This window comes from Euprymna scolopes, chromosome 13, assembly GCF_053919585.1.
Source record: "Euprymna scolopes isolate OS-2025 chromosome 13, ASM5391958v1, whole genome shotgun sequence".
In the NCBI taxonomy this organism is placed as follows: domain Eukaryota; kingdom Metazoa; phylum Mollusca; class Cephalopoda; order Sepiida; family Sepiolidae; genus Euprymna; species Euprymna scolopes.
Genome location: NC_136494.1, coordinates 44,838,357 through 44,858,021, shown reverse-complemented (window position 1 = coordinate 44,858,021; position 19,665 = coordinate 44,838,357). Strand labels below are relative to the sequence as shown.

At 31.1% G+C, this 19,665-nt stretch overlaps 1 protein-coding gene across 4 annotated transcripts in view; it reads left to right on the top strand.

Annotated features, from left to right (window-relative positions):
• Positions 1 to 19,665, top strand: part of LOC145292001 (ubiquitin carboxyl-terminal hydrolase 46-like) — a 184,516-nt gene that overhangs the window by 40,446 nt on the left and 124,405 nt on the right. For all 4 annotated transcript variants that reach the window (XM_080137982.1, XM_080137983.1, XM_080137980.1 and 1 more), the window contains exon 2: positions 7,824 to 7,904. In XM_080137982.1, coding sequence (XP_079994108.1) covers positions 7,824 to 7,904 — 81 coding nt within the window. The remainder of the gene's footprint in view (positions 1 to 7,823; positions 7,905 to 19,665) is intronic.

Sequence of the window (19,665 nt, the reverse complement as noted above, 5' to 3'; positions counted from 1 at the left end):
AAAAAGTGACGTCCCTCTAACAGAAAACATGATGCTTGGAAAAATATCAAGTATTTAAATTCTATTTAAATATAAAAAAAAACAAACAAGTTTTTGCTAAAGCTGACAAATTATTAAAAATTTTGAATTAATGTTATTTTGATTTTTAATTACATTTCATGTCTTTTCCTACCGTTTTTATTTTTTAACTGAGCACCTCCTACAAATATTTAAATATTGATTATTTTTTTATTTTATTTTTAATCGGGTAGATTAGTTTCCATTCGATAATTATTCACTGAAAACATTTTTTAAGGGACGAAAATTAGAAGTGTGTGTACCATTCGTACACGTGAACCAAAACATCATATTTCACATTTTCACTTGTTAAAATATTTTAAAATTTACTACTACCCAATTTTTAAAAATATTTGTATGGTTGATAACAAAATAGCTCTAACTAAACATGTAAGAATTTTTTTTATAACCAGATTTTCAATAAAAAAAAAATCGATTTGAAATAAAAATAAATAACAAAAACAAAACGTCTGTTTACACCATATTATCGCTGCTACTACTATCATTAATACTACAGAAGTCTTGATTCAAATTCATAACGATTTTTTCGGATATTATGTTTTTAAATTGCTACGTACCACTAGAGAAAACACTGTCCAATCATCTTTTTAACGAATAAACATAGAAAAAAGATTGTTTTATTTAATAGTGAGTGTCCAAAGAAAATTTTTTTTCAAAATTTTCAATACTCATCATTTTGAAATCTTTTTTTTTAACACAACAAAAAAACGAGTCGTCAAATGAATTTCGGACACTCGAAATTATTAAAAATGACATCTCTTTTGGCTAATTTCCAAATTTCATTAAAAAATTCTTAACAGAAACACGGTACGAATGTTTAGAAATCGGGGGGGGGGGGAGGTCGTTACAAAATCTTACCGAAAATGCTGTTTTATGATGTTCACATTTTTATCACTTTATTTGCTTAAAACTCTAAAAATATATAATGTATGTTATTATTTACTAATTCATTTGAAAGTATATTCATTTCTGAACAAAACGGTGGTATTTTGAAGACTTAAAGTGCTTTGGTTTTTAAAATATGACTATTTTAGCAGAAACCCCTTGAAATCTATTAGTTTTAAATATGACTATTTTAGCAGAAACCCCTTGAAATCTATTTAGTTTTAAATATGACTATTTTAGCAGAAACCCCTTGAAATCTATTTAGTTTTAACGGCCATGTGTATTGCTAATTTATATAAACAAAATTCCTTATAAAAGTAAACCAGAGCTTCTTCCTGGATTTTAGTTGACAGACATAAAAACACATTTCAACCATTGAGACAATTTCACAAGTAATTTGTGTGTGTGCTGTATGTTTTCATGTTTTTCTTCCAATTCATATTTTTTCTTTTTTGCGCCTATTTTTGGTGTACTTTGTGTGTGTTTGTGTTTTTGTGTCTTTCTTCTACAGTACTGTTTTACTTTGTGCATGTCTTTCTTACACTTTTTTTTCTTGTTTTTTTTGCATGTCAAAATCTATATTTTTATTACGTCATCATTACACGTAGCCTAAAGATCCTTGCTTGGTTTTTGTCACATATATTTGCTTATATTATGGTTAGCTTAAATTCTATCTGTTAAATTAACGTCCCTGAGAAATGTAAATATTTCAACTTAACATAACTTTTCATATCAATAACATATTTCTATCTAACAATTATACTTTTACCAATCATAATAATACATTATAATTTCATCATGGTAATTGACCATTTTAATAGTTTTTGGTGTTTTCCAGTAGACTAACAACATTATTATTCAACTATGTTGAATTATCAAAACATTAACATATCTCCAAATGAATGCAAATAAAAGTAAAACTATCATTTCACTATATATCAAGCTATACAGTATTTTAATTTATATGCAGGGGATATAATTTAACAAAACAATCTTTCTTCACCTTAATAGTCCGGAGGCCAAAATTTGGTTGGACTCTCTGAATTTTTTAGATGAGGATTGTTCATTCATGTTATTTGGATTCTTTGGATTACTGTTCTCATGTTAAGTATCATTGTCACAACATTTTGGTCAATGTAACCCCAAACCTAGACGGGTGTTTATTATGAAAGAGATTGGAGCTCAAACGAGCACTTGCCATCGAAGTAATGATAAAACAAAGACAGGTTCGCAACGTCTCTTCTGTGGGAGAGAGATTGCAGGGAAGAGAAAAGGGCACCCCCACCAAGCCATGAAGTGTATTTTGTACTCTGTCAAGGCAGAGTATGTTGCAAGGAACAGAAGACTAGTAATAACTGAACTCACTTTTTTCCGTTGAAAAAATATTTATTTCTGAGTATTTTCCCCGAATAAATTGTGATCATGATGGTCCACACACACACACACTTCTTTTTTATATCTTTTTCTTTCCTTGCTGTGACATCATTTCACACATGGCTCAGCATTTGCATACAGCTGTCATATGCGTGTTCTGTTATATTACTTATTACTGTATTATCTATTATTTTTAATTAACGGTTCTCATATCATGTTTAATTCTTTACTAGATCTACTTTGTAATTGATTGCCATCCAGCATATGTGCTGCTTCTTTCAGTTGTCTTACTCTCCACCGTTCTTCTCTGTCTATAATTTTTACTTTGTCCCATAAAGGTAGATAGTTTGCCTTTTCCCTTCATCTATGGTCAGCCATACTCAACATTTTAATCTCTCCACATATTGCAGCTTTTCAATTTTCAATTTCATCTAACCTTATTTTTAGTGGACAGCAGGCCTCACATTTGTATAGTTTTTCACATTTACATGGTATATCATACACCCAGTTCTTAGTTATATTTTTTTCTGTAGAGGACTTGACTCGTGCAAGCTGTTTCCAGAGAGCCAAATTGCTCATGAATATGGTCCTGATGTCATATAGATTACATATTCTTTTAAGTTTTTCTGACAAGCTCTTCATGTATGGTATACAAACTGGTGAGTTTTCAGGTGATATATTTTGGTGTCTGGTCCAGATTTCTTGGAACGAATGTCATGCACACTGGATAGTTGTTTTGGTGTAGGGTTTCTCTAAAACTGTCCACCTCCTCTTGGTATGCGTATTGCCTTTGCTGGATGTTGTAGGCAATAGATGATTTCTTTCTTTACATTATGTGGATGGTAGGAGTTGAGATTTAGGTACTGTCCAGTCAAAGTTGACTTTTGGTGTACAGATGACATAAACCCCTGACCAGTACAGGGTTATCAGCACATCTGGGAACAATAATTTGTCATGTTTTTTTTCCATCGTGGACTGTACAGATGAATGGATAGAGTTCACATGGTCTAGTAATGTTTGAACATCTTTTTAGTGGGGTCAGATTATGAATGCGTAATCCAGATATCGCAACCACTTTAGTAGTGTTGATTCCAATGCCATTTCCTCAAAGTATTCCATATATATATATATATATATATATATATATATATACATCGACCAGTACTGGGGACAATGGTGATCTCGTTGCCAGAGTCAACATCTCCATAACATTGTCAACTGGGATGCCAGTGCATTCCTTCAGGGAAGTATCCAAAGTCAGCGTATTCTGTACCATTATCCGTCTCCTCGGTTGGTACTTTCATGAACAGGCTCACTACATCTAAATTCCCCATCTGGTTGGAATGAATGGGAGCATTGTTGATTATTTACACAAAGTGAGTTGATTTCTGGTACGATAGAGATTTGTCTATGATTGTGATCGTTATATCTACCAGGAATCTGCTCAGTTGAACCTCGGGTGCTGACAATGGGCCTTAATGGAATACCGTCTTTATGAATCTTAGGGAGGCCATATAGGTGTGGTAGCTTGCTGTAATATTGAACTAGCTGTTTGTATTTAGCATTACAAGCATATGCTGTATTTTCGTGGACATCGGCAATATTACATACCTAATGTGCTTCAACAAGTCATATCTTTTTTATTTGTGGGTCAATTTTTAAAAGAATGACATTGATGGAAAGAGAATAAAATAAGCATTCCAATGATCATTTATTTTTCTTTTATGTGTTCAATATTTTTATGCTCCAAGTTAAAAATGAAAAAACGGTAAAAAATTATGACAGCAAAAAGGGAAACTGTTTTTTCAATGTTTACATTTCATACATTACTTTTGAATACATACGTGTGGGGTTAAATTTGATTAGATATGGCTGAAATTTTACAGGCTATATAAACAAAGAAGTCCATCTCTACTCGTGTTTGATTTTTATTTTTACAACCACAGGAAGCAAAGTTACGACCGAGCAAAGTTGACGAAGAATATTTCAAAATTGATGAATCAAAATCAGATGAATCGACATATATCATCCATTTTCATATAGATAATAGTTTCAGAATTATTTTCATGTATAATATGTAAATATTTGATAATTATTAATTGTGCGGAAAGTTTTTTTGTGCTGAGCTGACTAAAGTATTCTCTTAAAAATAGAAAACTGTTTTCTGCTTTCATCTTACTAGACTAGTCATTTTTTATTCTGAGTTTGCCAAAAAAATTTTTTTCAAGTTTTTCAAATTTGATTTCCAAACAATACTATTTTGAAACGGGGTTATTTATGCCATTTTATGCGTTCGCTGTTTTTTTTTTTTTTTTTTTTTTTTTTTTTTTTTTTTTTTTTCAGATTTTTAAAAAAAGTTTTAACATTATTCGTTTTGCATCACGTTCATGTTTATTTTGTTTTGTTTTTTTTCCATCATGTTCTCGTTTTCTTTTGTTTTTCCGATTTTAAGAAATTTTAACATCGTTCATTTGCATCATGTTCATTTTTTTGTTTATTTTTATTTTTTTTTTAAAGAAGTTTTAATATTGTTTTTTTTTATATAACATTTAAATAGGATTATTATTTCGCTTATTCTTTTATTTTGATTCCCCCTTCCCTAACACCCACACACCTCTAAACACCTGGGTAATGCCATTATTATTTAGAAACCCATTCTTAACATGAGGAAGGAAGGGTGTTTTGTTAACTATTCTGTATTTTCACCTAACAATTAAATAAAAAAGATATCGTGAAACTTGAATTTATTTTTAACTCCTTGTAAAGACCATTTTTTCGAATCTGTAAAACAAACTAGTTTTTTTATTTTTTAACTGAGGATATCTAAATAATAATAATAATAATTAGGCGGTTCGATAAAGAATTTCATTGTGATGCATTTTGTATATTTTTACCTTATCTCTACCTTAACATTTTTCTTTAAAATGACTACCATTTTAGGTTTTCAGATATGCTGAAAACGAATATCGCATTTAAATTTTCCGCAAATAAGTAGCTTTCGGAATATTAAGCAACGTCATTTCTTACGTTATTGCTGGTGGCCATCTTGGTATACGCGTTTGCATAGTTTCTCGGGATTATATTTAAATACCACTATAATACTTAATTTTGTTCATAAATAGACACCCACTGTATGATACCATGCACCAGTTTAAAAAAAAATTGAAATTTGTACATTTGAATTTATAATTCATGACTTATGGTAAAGAGATACATCAGATTTGACTGCATAATCAGAAGACACACAATTTTACATAAGAGTGCCAAGTTTCATGAAATGTTGAGGTCTGTAATTTAGCCCACTTTTTCTAAAGAACTGAAAAAGCCTACATTTTGGCACTTAAAATTCTTATAACTTTGGAACTACTGCTGGGATTTGCATAATTCAAACGGTGTTAAGCATCTTTTACAAAGCTTTTTTCATGCAAGTTGATATAATAACAATTATCTAAAAAGAAAAAAATCAACTTGTAATGCTACTGTATTGTGCAGGTGGTATTATGTGCTTGTTCTTACTGAGGATCTGTTTTCAGAGTTGGATTCTTTTTCACTACAGTTGCCACCAGAGTCTATTAGATTTGAATTTCTTGGAATATTTTGCTCTATCCATTAACACTGTAGCATTGCCATTTTTTTCTGTTGGTAGTATTATATCATTGTCACTGCATAGTGACAATGGTAGCCAACAGTTTGAGAGTTTGGGTTTTGAGGCTTTGAATTCTAGTGTCTCACTTTTCACCTTAGTTCATCTCCGTCTGCCTTGGGTTTATTCAAGGCTGCATCCTCTATTGGAGCTATCATATTTAAGTATGGAATCCGCTTGATGGTTGTTGTAAAGTTAAGACCTTTTTTTTTTAGCACCAATTCCTCAGAGGAAGTTAGCTTATTGGTAAATGGTGGCATGGAGTCTTACATCTTTAACTTTATGATTTTCAAATTTTTTGATTTGCCAAGATTTTACCTCCTTAAATTCTTTCTTATATGATATGTCCAAGTATTCTTGGATGTGGGTTTTGTCATCAGTCCATGATATACCTTCCAGGAAGTGGGTGAGTTCGTTTGAGATTTCTTCTAGCAACTCTTGTGGGTTCTGTTTTGGACAAGTTCATGCTCTACTAGCTTTGCGATATTTTGTGTTCTGGAGCTGACTAGTAATTTCAATGTTAAGCCTGATGGCACTAACTTAAAAACACAGCATTGGCATAGGAATGTGACATGGTTAGTCCTTGTCCGTTTTTTGTAATTTTTCAATATATTTCCATTTTTGGATTATTTCTGTCTATACCAGATTAATATTACATTTCTGAATTTCTGAGATGAGGAATGGTTATTCATATTATTTGGATTCATCGGACTACTGTTCTCATCTTGAGCATCATTTTCACAACATTTTGGTTAATGTAACCTCCGACCTCCTCCAGGTGTAATTGTTCAAACTTTGAAATCTGCACAGAATTTTGAATGTAACCCTTTATTTTCTTATTAGAGAGGTTGCTTGTCTTATTTTCATTGTAAGTGCTTGGCTGAACTTTAATCTATGGTCCCTCCACCTCTAAAACATTTAGAACAAAAATTCTTGTAGCTACAACCACTGTAAGTAATTTTCTTTTTTCTCTGTACCTAAAGCCATGAGCAAAGCTTCTTTCCAATGGAACACAATACCATGTGGTTATAATGTTATTGTTTTAAAGTCCCATGCGATTAAATCCCTTTAAAAATTGGTACAAACCTGTTTTTATGCAGCCTGTAGTGTCACTGGCAAAAAAAAAAAAAAATGGCTGTTGTTTCTTTTTATATGCTTGTGATCTTGTCACCTGATATGGAAATGAAATGCTTCCAGATTTTAATAAAAAGCCTGATTTTTCAGAGACTTGGTCAGTTTGGATTTGGATGTTAGAGTAGCAAGTGTTGATAGCAGTGTGTCTTTCGAATTTAACTCCGGAAATTGTTACTTGGAAAATGTAGAATCATCAACAAATTCTGGTTGTGCCATTCTTTTAATCTAATTCTGACCTTTCTCAACCATTGTTGTCAAGCCTTATTTTGTTTCACTGTCCTACTAGCAAATTCATTAATCTTTATCCTTGTGAACCTTGATAAGTGATGATTTGTTAGCATATAAAACAAAAAAATTCAAATGTGTTACCTAGTTATGTGCCCTGAAAATGTAAAACAAATTTTGAAACTGAAATTAGAAGAAATGCAATGGTTAAACCTGCAACTCATTTCTTTTCTTTGATATTGTAAAAAATTAACCCTAGTTAGCTTTTAATATTCAAAAACATTGAGTTGCATTATACTCAAGTTATATTATGCACAAAGTATTCACTATTGTGGAGTGACCAATTCTATAAGGTGTAATTTTACATATTTTATTATAAAATGAAATTGATCCAATTTTTTTTTTTTAATTTTGAACTTGTTCTAAAAAAAATTAAGGAAGGTAAATAAACTTGGGATTTACCTAAATTTTTATTTTATTTCAGGGTGCCAATGCTTCCCAACTGGAAAAAGAAATAGGATCTGACCAATTTCCAGTGAATGAACACTATTTTGGACTTGTTAATGTAAGTATCTTGTTTTGTATGTATATATTTAGTTTTATACAAATCTTAATCAAGATATTTTTAATACAAATCTTAATCAAGATATTTTTAATACAAATCTTAATCAAGGTATTTTTAATACAAATCTTAATCAAGGTATTTTTTATACAAATCTTAATCAAGGTATTTTTTATACAAATCTTAATCAAGGTATTTTTTATACCAATCTTAATCAAGGTATTTTTTATACCAATCTTAAGGTATTTTTTATACAAATCTTAAGGTATTTTTTATACAAATCTTAATCAAGATACTAAATCTTTTTAATCTTGTTTTTAAAAATAAAATATGACCCTTAATGGTTGTTTTTTTCTGTGACATTGGCTAGGGTCTGACTGGCAGATGATGAGAACCACTGGAACAAGTCAAGCAAAATAAGATGCCGAGAAACATAATTAACAAAATTTATTACAAAAAATTATCTTAAATTTAATTAATATTTTTATTGATTTTTTTTTTTTTTTTTTTACTTTCAAGAATTATTAGCAAATAGATGTGAATGTTTTGTAAAAGTTTATACTGTTTTTACACTTATTTCAAGAAAAGCTTCAATATTTTTTTGTTTTTATCTGAATGTTTTCATGAAAGTTTATTAGAGAACATGACATTAGTGTTAGCCTTGATCATATGGATCTACAAAATACAGACTATGGTTAACAGCCAAGTGATGGAAACTCTACTCCTCTTTGTTGTATCCCTTCCAACAGTTGACAGAATATATTTTTTTATTATAGGAAGGAGGGTTTCGGCTTTGTGATTTGGTACATTCAGCAAGAAACCTTCCTTGTTGGTGGTGGCATATCCTCCAAAGACCCAGAATAGTTTGACACGTCTACTGAATTTTTTTTTCTTTTAGTAAACAAAGACTCATTGATTTCCACCATGTTTGCACATAAATTCTGAGGCTGCTAGATTCCTCTCTTGGCAATAAATTAACATTTGTTCAGGTGTTAGAATTATTTTCTCTGACGTATAGAGATTCATCTTGGAGTCTAGTGTCTGTCATTTTAGTGCGTGAATATAAAATCTAAATTATTCCAATTTATTCAAAAAATCGTCTGCTTGCATTTCAAAATTCCAATTTTCATTGACTAATCAAACACTCAGCCAAATGATTTAAAAAGTAAAAAAGTTAAAATATCCCTCTTCATTATCCCCTTCCCCTAAAAAAAATTACTTAAATACTTTTTACTGACTTGTTTTTTTTTTCTAGTGTTTTAACATTTTATCAGCACTCGGCTTGTTCCAGCGGGTTGGTTGAGCCCAAGCCATCATGGAAATCTGGATCAAACGATGCATGATTTTTTAACAGGTGAAGCACTAAGACGACTACCTTAAAAAATTTTTGCCTCTGTTAAGGAAATAACTTTCAAAAACTCCTGACCAAAAATAAGTTTGGAAGTCAATTTCTAAAAGCTGTCAAACACATGCTAACATGTAAAAATGGACAAATTACGATAAAATTTAAGTACAGATTCAGAACGAATGTATAATTTTATGTAAGAACACCAAATTCTATTAAAATTGCTCCAAAATTAGATAAATCAAGAAATTACTTGAATTTCTTGTGAGTTGGCTTTTGATTTGAAGTTTTTTTTTTGTTTTTTTCTTAAAACATTAAGCATGAAACACTAGAAATGTTTGCATAATTCAATTTTGAACTTCTAGTTTTTATAACTACTGTGATTAATTTACAATAATAAATAAGCAATAAAGTTAAAAAATTCAAACCAAAAAATTCAATTTCATAAGAATTTTTCACTTTTTCAAAGTCCGTATTGTTAGTTATATACTGAAAATTTACTTCTGAACAAAAAGCACACAAGCTGATTAATTTTCCAATTCCCAACAAACTTTGAATGGTTAAAATTTAGCAATGCACACAGGCAATAAAACACTTTGGATAATCACAGATTTCAAGGGGGTCCTGTTAAAATTGTCATATTTTAAAAACCAAAGCACAAGTCTGTATTGTTCAGAAATTAATATACTTTCAAATGAATTAATAAATAACATACATTATATATTTTAAGATTTTTAAGCAAATAAAGTGATAAAAATGTGAACATCATAAAACCGTGTTTCAGTAAGGTTTTGTAAAGATTTCCCCCCCTAATTTATAAATTCTCATACCGCATTTGTATTAAGAATTTTGTCATCAAATTTAGAAACTAACCAGAAGAGATGTCACTTTTAGTAGTTTGCAACGTCCAAAATACTTTTGACCACTCGTTTTTTTTTTTTTGTTCTGTTAAAAAAAAGACTTCAACATGACATATATTAAAAACTTTGAAAAACAATTTCTTCGGACACCCACTGTTAAATAAATCAATCTTTTTACTGTTTTTATCCATTAAAAAGTATAATCTTATGTTTTCTATTGTGGTAGCTAGCCATTTAAAATGATCATTCCTGGAAAAAAAATTGTTTCTATTTAAAAAAAAAAAAATATCTAAAATCTATCTGTAGTAGCAGCAGCAGCAATACTATTAGCAATAGCATGGTTGTAAGCACTTTTTTTGTTTACTTTTTATTTCAGAGCAAATTAAAAAAAAAAATGAAAATAGAAATATAAAAAAATGTTCTTATATATTTAGTTAGAGCTATTTTTTTTATCAAAACATAATTAGATTAATTAGAGCTATTCAGTTATCAATATATAATTAAAGCAATCTTGACCAGTCCAGCGTTATTTCTGGTCAAATTAAAAAATATTTATATAGTTGAAAAAACAAGAAAATAAGCTTTCCAAATGTCTAGCTTGCATGCACATTTATTCATTGCATTAGTTTTTAATGATGAATTAAACAGTGTTTTGTTTTGGACAACTGAAAATGTGAAATGATTTTTTTGGTTCATGTATACTAGCACCTCCCCCCATATATTTTTTTATTTTTGTCTGTTTTACAATTTTTTTTCAGTAGATTATATTCAAATCGACACTAAATCTACCCAATTATATATTTAAAGAAAATACAAAATTAATATTTGTAAGGGTGCTCAGTTTCTAGTGCAGTTGAGAAATAAAAAGTCTTAAACTGGAAAGTTTAACAAAATAATTTGTCACTCAGACAAGAAATGCAATCTATATATATATATATATATATATATATAATTTTCACAATTAGATCATAAACATTAGTATATTCTAAACCTTATGTCAATCCTCCTTTCTAAGGGAAATATAGATACTATAAAATTAATAATAATTAGCACCTCATGGGCAGTATATATAACTTGAGTTGATGGAACAAATACGATTTAAACTGACAATGAGATTTGAGATGAAACTAGGAAAAATCTGGAAAAAACTATTCCATTTAGGTATTTGGCCCATCCTTTTATTTTATTTTTATCTTTATTTTTGTTTCTGTTCTTATCTCTATATTCTTCTTGTTCCTCCTCTTCCTTCCCCCCCCCCCCCCAACTAAGTCTCTATATCTAGTACACGACCTGACCTCAATTAAGCGACCGGTCAAACTTTATGATTCTTTGAATTCTATTTGAAGAGATATCTATTTATATATATATATGTATGTATGTGTGTGTGTGTGTGTGTATATATATATATATATATATATATATGTGTGTGTGTGTATATATATATATGTGTGTGTGTATATATATATATATATATGTTTATGCATATGTGTGTATATGTATATATATATATATGTCAACAAAAACCGTCCTCTCATAATGACGACCGGTTCTACGCATGCGTCAGATGACGTCATGACCTGATTTAGTTTAAATAGTTGAAGAACTGACTAAATTTCATGTACATGATGTTAGCTCAGTTGATTATCGCGTTGGTTCATTATCTAAACGTTTTGGTTTCGAATCATGGTGTGAGATTTTTTTTTTTTTTTTTTCGATTTTTTAAATTTAAATATTGAAGCAGGGTTATTTAAGCCATTTTTCACGTATCGTTTGTTTTTCTGTTTTTTTTTTTTTTTTGCTTCGCTTATTCTTAGGTTTTCATTAACACCTACCCCCCCCCCCCCGACCGACCACACACACCCCAAAACACCCGGGTATTTAAATTTTAATATTGAAACAGGCTTATTCAAGCCATTTTTCACATGTTTTTTTTTTTGGTTTTAACGTTCGTTTTTCTGTTTTCTTTTTTGTTTTTTCGATTTTTACATTTAACATCATTCGTTTGCCTTACGTTAGTTTTTTTTTTTCGATGTTTTGTTTACCCATCCCCCTGAGTACTCCCCGCTTAAGTTTTTTTTTTTTTTTTTTACTTCGCTTAAGGTTTTCATTAACAACCACACACACCTACAAACACCCGGGCAATGCCGGGTACCCCTCGCTAGTATATATATAAAATACAAAAGTGACGCCCGCATTTTTGTATTTCCAGCAAAGGCTTTTTTCGCAGGGGTTCTCGAGGGAGAGGGGGTTACTATATTTTAGAACTTTTTATATACTGCCTAGATTGTAATATCTATGATTTGCAAATGGAGATCATCTGTCTTTTATATGAGCTACTTTTACAGAATTCATGCTATTCCGTCCTGTCGCATGTTTGTTCGGCTTTTTTGTATAAAAACGAAACTAAGCGAAGGCTTTCATGCCAGGGACATCCAGAAAGCAATTAGCTTTGATAACTTGTGGAAACCCCTCATATCAGACAATTGCTATTCATTTGGACACTCCCTTTTTGTGGGGAATTGGTTTTTCCAACCACCATGGGGAAACAAATAAATGAAACCGTGGAAAGCTGAACTGGCTTGCAGCAAACCTTAATTTCTGCACCTGTGTGAAGTCCTTCACTTAGCAAGTCAACTTTTTGATTGACATCGCTTAATTTAAATGCTTTTCACTTCCTGTGGAATTATAGCGTAGTGGTAAGATGTCACATTTTCTTTCACTTTCTTTTCCGCTTCACATCACCGGGTTCGAGCCTGCTTGCCTGCCTACTAACACTTTTTTTTCTTTTACACCTTCAAACACCTGAGCAACGCTAGTCTAATATATAAAAGGCAAAATGCGTGCGTGTATGGCTTCCAAAAGCTTTCAACAAATGCGTCGGAATCTGATCAGACCAATATTATTTTCAAACTCGCTTTCGGACAACAAATATCGAAAAATTGGCCAAAAACATTAATTACTTCACCCTCAACTGAATAGTTTTCTACAAGTAGGGGTCGGGTTTTTGCATTGCTATTTTCGCAAGTCATCGTATCGGTTCATTTGACTACGCTTAATTTCAACATTTGGAACTTCCAGTTGGATGGTGTAGACATCAGCTAATAAGTCACTTTTTTTTTTTGTTTTGTTTTTTTCTTCATTTTTCTTCACGTTACAGGTTCAAGCCTGCTTGCCAGCTACCACTTTTTTTTTTTTTTAAACACCTTTGTCTACTGTTTTGATTCCCCGCCCCTCTGTTACTACCACTTTTTTTTACCCTCACCTCCCCGACTTCCTTACTACACCACCTACACACACCCGGACAACGAGCAGCCCCGCTAGTTGTCTTGATTTCCCCCCCACCCCCCAGGGTTCTTTATTACACCACCTAAATATCCAAAAACAAAACGGTCATGCACATTTTTGTATGTCCAGCGAGGGCTTTTTTCACCGGGGTTCTCGGGGGAGGGGTTACTATGCTTTAGAACTTTTTACATATTCCCTACTCCCTAGATTATAATATCTACGATTTGCGAAAGGATGTCATATCTCAATTTATTTTGATCAATTTTTATAAAATTCATGCTATTCCATCCCCTCGCGTCTTTGTGTTTTTCGTATAAAATCAAAACTAATCAAAAGTGAAGGCAGCTTCCCGGCCTTTCATGCCCAGACATCCAAAAAGCAATCAGCTTTGATCAGTGTCAGGGAAACTTCTCATATCAGACAATTGCTATTCATTTGGACACTCCCTTTTTGTGGTGAGCTGGTTTCCCCCAACATCGTGGGGAAGCAAATAAATGAAACAGCGGCATGTTTCTTCACCCTCAACTGACCAGTTTTTTACAAGGAGGGGTTGGTTTTTGCATCGCCATTTTTGCAAGTTATCATTCCTTTTCAATTGACACTGCTTAATTTCAACGTTCGCAACTTCCGGTTGTCCAATGGCGACATCGGCTAAGATGTCAGGGTTTTTTTTCTTCCTCCTTCACATTATGGGTTCGAGCCTGCCTAATACCACTTTTTTTTTTTTTTTACACCTTTCTCCACTCTGTTGTTTTGATTGTTTTTTTTTTTTTTGTTTTTTTTACTCAACACACCTGGGCAACGCCGGGTACCCCTGCTAGTCTATTATATAAATCTCAAGCGTCTGTTTATGTGTATGTATGTATGTTAAAAACTTTCAACATGCTCGACGGATCCTGATGAGATCAGTATCATTTTGAAGCTCAGTGTCTTGGATGACAATTATCTAAACATTTGCCAAAACATTAATTCCTCCACCCTCAAATGGGCAGTTTTCTACAAGGAGTAGCATTACAAGTTGATTTTTTTCTTTTTAGATGATTGTTATTTTATCAAATTGCATGAAAAGAGCTATGTAAAGGATGCTTAAAACCGTTTGAATTATGCAAATACCAGCAGTAGTTCAAATGTTATGAGAATTTTAAGTGCCAAAATTTAGGCTTTTCCGTGGACATTTTTCTTTAGAAAAAGTGGGCTAAATTACGGACCTCAATATTTCAAGAAATTTGGTAATTTCGTCACCATTTATTTATTTATTTTTCAAGCTATTCTCATGAAACTTGGCACTCTTATGTAAAATTGTATGCTCTTTATGATTATGCAGTCAAATTTGATATCTCTTTACCATAATTATAAATTCAGATGTACAAATTTCAATTTTTTTGAACTGGCGCATGGTATCATACAGTGGGTGTCTATTTATGAACAAAACTAAGTATTATAGTGGTATTTAAATATAGCTTTATTGAGAATATGCATTTTCCTGCCTCCTCACCAAAGGAGAGCTTAATTTTGGGTGTAGCCATTGAATGCCTAAAGAGCATTCATGGCCGGTATTTACTACTCCCCTCAAAGAAAAAAATATTCAGTAGATATGAATTAATCTCAGAAATAAATCGAAGAAAATTTTTCATATAGGCTTTGGATTTCTGTAAAAGATGGAAATTACCATAGTCGACCAGAACTTATGCGTTTTAGGACCAGTCCAATTTTCAATTTTGTAAATCCTCTCTATCTGGCCCAAAATATACCCCTATTTTCTGAGATGCAATCATAAAAGGTACTCTACATGAATCCTCGATGTAACTTTCACAGTACCAGGATACCAGGAATCCTGATAAGCAACAACTATATATTCACCAGTTGATGGTAATTTTTGTCATTTCTATTCTGTTGTTTTACTGAAAATTCAACTATAAACAAAGAAATAAAATGGTAATTTTTTACCTTGTTTCCACCTTAACATTTAAAATGATTTCTCTTATAGGTTTTAGGGTATGCTGAAAACGAATATCGCATTTAAATTTTCTGCAAATAAGTACTTTTCTGTATATTAAACAATATCATTTCTTATGTTATCGCTAGTGGCCATCTTGGTACGTGCAAATGCAACCCCGATAGCCACCAGCAATAACATAAGAAATGACATTGCTTAATATCCGGAAAGCTACTTATTTACGGAAAATTTAAATGCGATATCCGTTTGCAGGTAAAAATATACAAAATGCATCACAATGAAATTTTTTATCGAACCGCCTAATTATTATTATTATTTAGATATCCTCAGTTAAAAAAAAAACCGGGTTTGTTTTACAGATTCGAAAAAATGGTCTTCAAGTTTTACAATATCTTTATTTAATTGTTAGGTGAAAGTACAGAATAGTTAACAAATAACACCTTTCCTTTCCCATGTTAAGAATGGGTTTCTAAATAGTAACGTTATTATTTCAGTATAGTAGCATAAGTGCACAAGTACCTTTTATTTTATTTATATATATATATATATATGTATTTTTTTTTTTTTGACCACTAAAAATCACAATTCTACCTTAAATACAAATAAGTTAAACGCATGTACTTAGTACATTTTGTTGTTTTTAACGCTTTTAGTGCATGTGTACTAAAAGCGTTAAAAACAACAAAATAGTATTGTTTGGAAATAAAATTTGAAAAACTTGAAAATAATTTTTTGAAAATGACTAGTCTAGTAAGACAGTTTTCTATTTCTAAGAGAATACTTCAGTCAGATCAGCGCATGACGTGTTTAGTGACCGTTTTCCTGTAAGCAGATTTGATTTCTATAAAAGATAACATTTTAAAGAAAATTCAGCGCAATTAATAATTATCAAATAGTTACGTATTATACACGAAAATAATTCTGAAACTATCATCTATATGAAAATGGATGATATATACCGATTTATCAATTTTGAAATATTCTTTGTTAGCTTTGCTCGGTTGTAACTTTGCTTCCTGTGGTCGTAAAAATATAAATCAAAGTCCAGTAGAGATGGATTTCTATGTTTTATATAGCCTGTAAAATTTCAGCAATATCCAATCAAATTTAACCCTGCGCATATGTATCCAAGCGTAACGTATGAAATGTAAACATTGAAAAAACTGTCCCTTTTTGTTGGCATCATTTTTTACCATTTTTTCATTTTTAACTTGGAGCATAAAAATATTGAACGCATAAAAGAAAAATAAACTAACATCATCAGAATGCTTATTTTATTCTCTTTTCATCAAAGTAATTCTTTTAAAAATTGATCAACAAATAAGATATGACTTGTTGAAGCACATTAGGTATGAAGGTATGACTTGTTGAAGCACATAAAAGGCAAAATGTGTTTGTATGTCTCTCAAAAACTTATCTCAGCGGCATCAAACCAGGGCGAAACCAGTACCGGCTGAAAGAGTGATGTCTTGATCGAATAATATATGAGAAATCACTTTTGCAATTGATTTTTTCCAGTACTCTAATGCAAGGAACTGTGGCGCGGTGGTTTACTGGGAAAAATCAATTGCAAAAGTGACCTTCTCCTGAAGGTTGAAGGTTCAATCCTCAGTGTGGGCAACCGAAAAATACATTTGCGAATTACTTAGGACCTCTATCCAGTCATGGCTGATGGAACAAGAGCACGCTATCCCCGTGACGTAAATAAAGGGTTCCACTCGAAATTCCGTCCAAATTTGCGAGTTCGACAAGATACACCTGAAGAAGGTCGGAGGTTATATCGACCAAAATGTGAAAATCAAACTCAAGATGAGAACAGTAGTCCAATGAATAATATTTTAAATATATTTTAATCTTTTGAATCTTTTTAAATAAACATCTTCTTGTCTACATTATAAATTTTTATTGTTTCGGAGATATCATTTGTTCTGTGAATATCGCTGTTTTTCTAAGTATAGTTTAGTGTTTATAACAACACTGGAGACCCTAAACTTTGCTGCATTCAAGAACAAGGCACTGTAAACTCTACTTAAAATTAATAAATTAAAAGGGTTTCTTTTTGTTTTTTTAAATAATTTTTATATTACTATCAAAATAATGATTCATTTAAATCAATTACAATTATTTTGAAATACTGTAGATATCATAACAATGAAAGGTCAAAAGGCAGTTCATTGCCTGCCTTATTTACATAACTATTTTTTTAACCCTTCATAATAAATTAATGTTTGGTGTTTATTCATAATTTTATTGTTCTATTTTTCTCTATATATGCAATAGTTTTGTTTAAATATTTGATTTATTTTTATGGAAAGTAATTTTAGTTAAACCTGCTAGAAAAAGATACACAAAGTATAAGCAAGAATTCAGAAAGAGAAAAGACTGACTAGCTTTTCTGTCTCTGATAGGAATCAGTGATGCCTCAGAAAGAAAGAGTAACTGACTACTTCTCTCTATTAGTGGCCAACTTTGTTTTATTATTCCTGAATTCAATGGAAAAATGTTCAGTTAAAAAAACCCTCACATATGCCATTGCTCAGGCAAATTGATTTCTTTCTTTTCATTTCTTGACAGTCTTATTTAAAGGATAAATAATTTTGATCAAAATTAACAAATATTAATATCTATTTATCTGAAAAACATGCAAAACTTGTCATGTTTTGGAATAAATTCATATGAATGAAATGTTTATTATTTACCATTTTGATTTCAAATAAGGAATTTTGCGAAGTGATATTAGGTTGGTAAAACTAACATTCACAAATAAATGAAGTTTTAATGATTTAGCCATATTTGAATAATAAAACTCCAAAAATTCTCTTTTCTCACTATGGAATGAACTGCTTAAAAATATTCCTGCCAAATTGACTGGGTCATATGTAAATCAATTTTTTCTGTCATGAAACTGTTTTGTACAAATGTGCCAAATGTAGTTCGTAGTTAATTAGCTTGTAATTGATCATTTGAATCAATGGTTTGTGAATAACTATTGTAGAAACATTAGCTTCATTATTGTCAATTGCGAATGTCAAGCAGTTAATAGTAGCTGTCAAATTGTGTGTAAATAACTCTTATATTTGTGAGTTGGTGTTATGGCTACCTGCAACTGTTATTGCGTTTTTGTCTATCAGTTTATGCTTCAGTTTAAAATAGAATTTGCATTGATTGAATGCGCATATTTTAGATGCATCCAACACTTTGTGTCAATCTGTTGCACTTAGGTTTGAAATGTCACTTTCACATCTTAAGAATCAAATTTACTCTTGTTTTTTGCAACCATGTGTGATAAGTCAAGAATGATGAGGAAATGAATGTTCACTTCATGCTTATATTAGCTCTGTCTGAATTGAATGCCATGTGATTCATTTCTATTTCTGAAATATCAGTAAAGACTTCTAATAAAGAGAAATATAACTATTATGATATTCTCTCTCAGTAATAAATTAGACACCTTGAATTCAGTAAATTGTAGGATGGAATAAATTACCCTTATGACACATAATTGTACTTTTTATGTAAACTGCAGCTCAAAATTTATTGCATACTAGCGGGGCTAACCGGCGTTGCTCGGGACCGTATAAACAATGAGAAAATTGAAGTTGACTTTGAATATAATTGTTATTCTTTGGAGAGAGGATTTTTTAATGTGTATGTATCATTTGCTATTTCGAGCAAAAGAATATTTTACCTACCCTAGGACGGCTATTACACATATCTGAAATAATTGTACCATCCAGGTAATTTACAGAATGTATACGAAATAATTTTACTTTTTGGGACGGGTAATTTACAACACATATTTAAAATATGTTTACCTACCTTCAGACAGGTAATTTATATAGATATATGAAACAATTTAACATACTCTCAACAGGTATTGTATAGCATATATGAAATAATTTCTCTTCTCACCAAGGCTACCATAATGTTAAGAAAATTGAAACCATTTTTAGAAGATGGATCATTAACATTTCCAAATCTATCTATCTATATATAAAAGTGAAAGTGTCTGTCTATGTGTCTACATTTCCATATGCAATAACTCTGTCAATTTTAAGTCTACAGACTACAAAATTTGATATACAGGGTACTGAGATTTGGGAAAATCGATGTGACCAGAGTTCAGCCAGAAATTTTGTGATTAAGGGGTCAAAGTTCAACGATTTGACTTTTGAGAACTGTACTAAACTCCTCCGACAATTTTTGGTCTAAACACTTGAAATTTTAGATATAGGTTTCTTGGACATGGATCTAACTCTTAATAACTTGATTTGAGCCCAAAACAACAAATTTTAAGGGGTCATAATATGGGTCAAA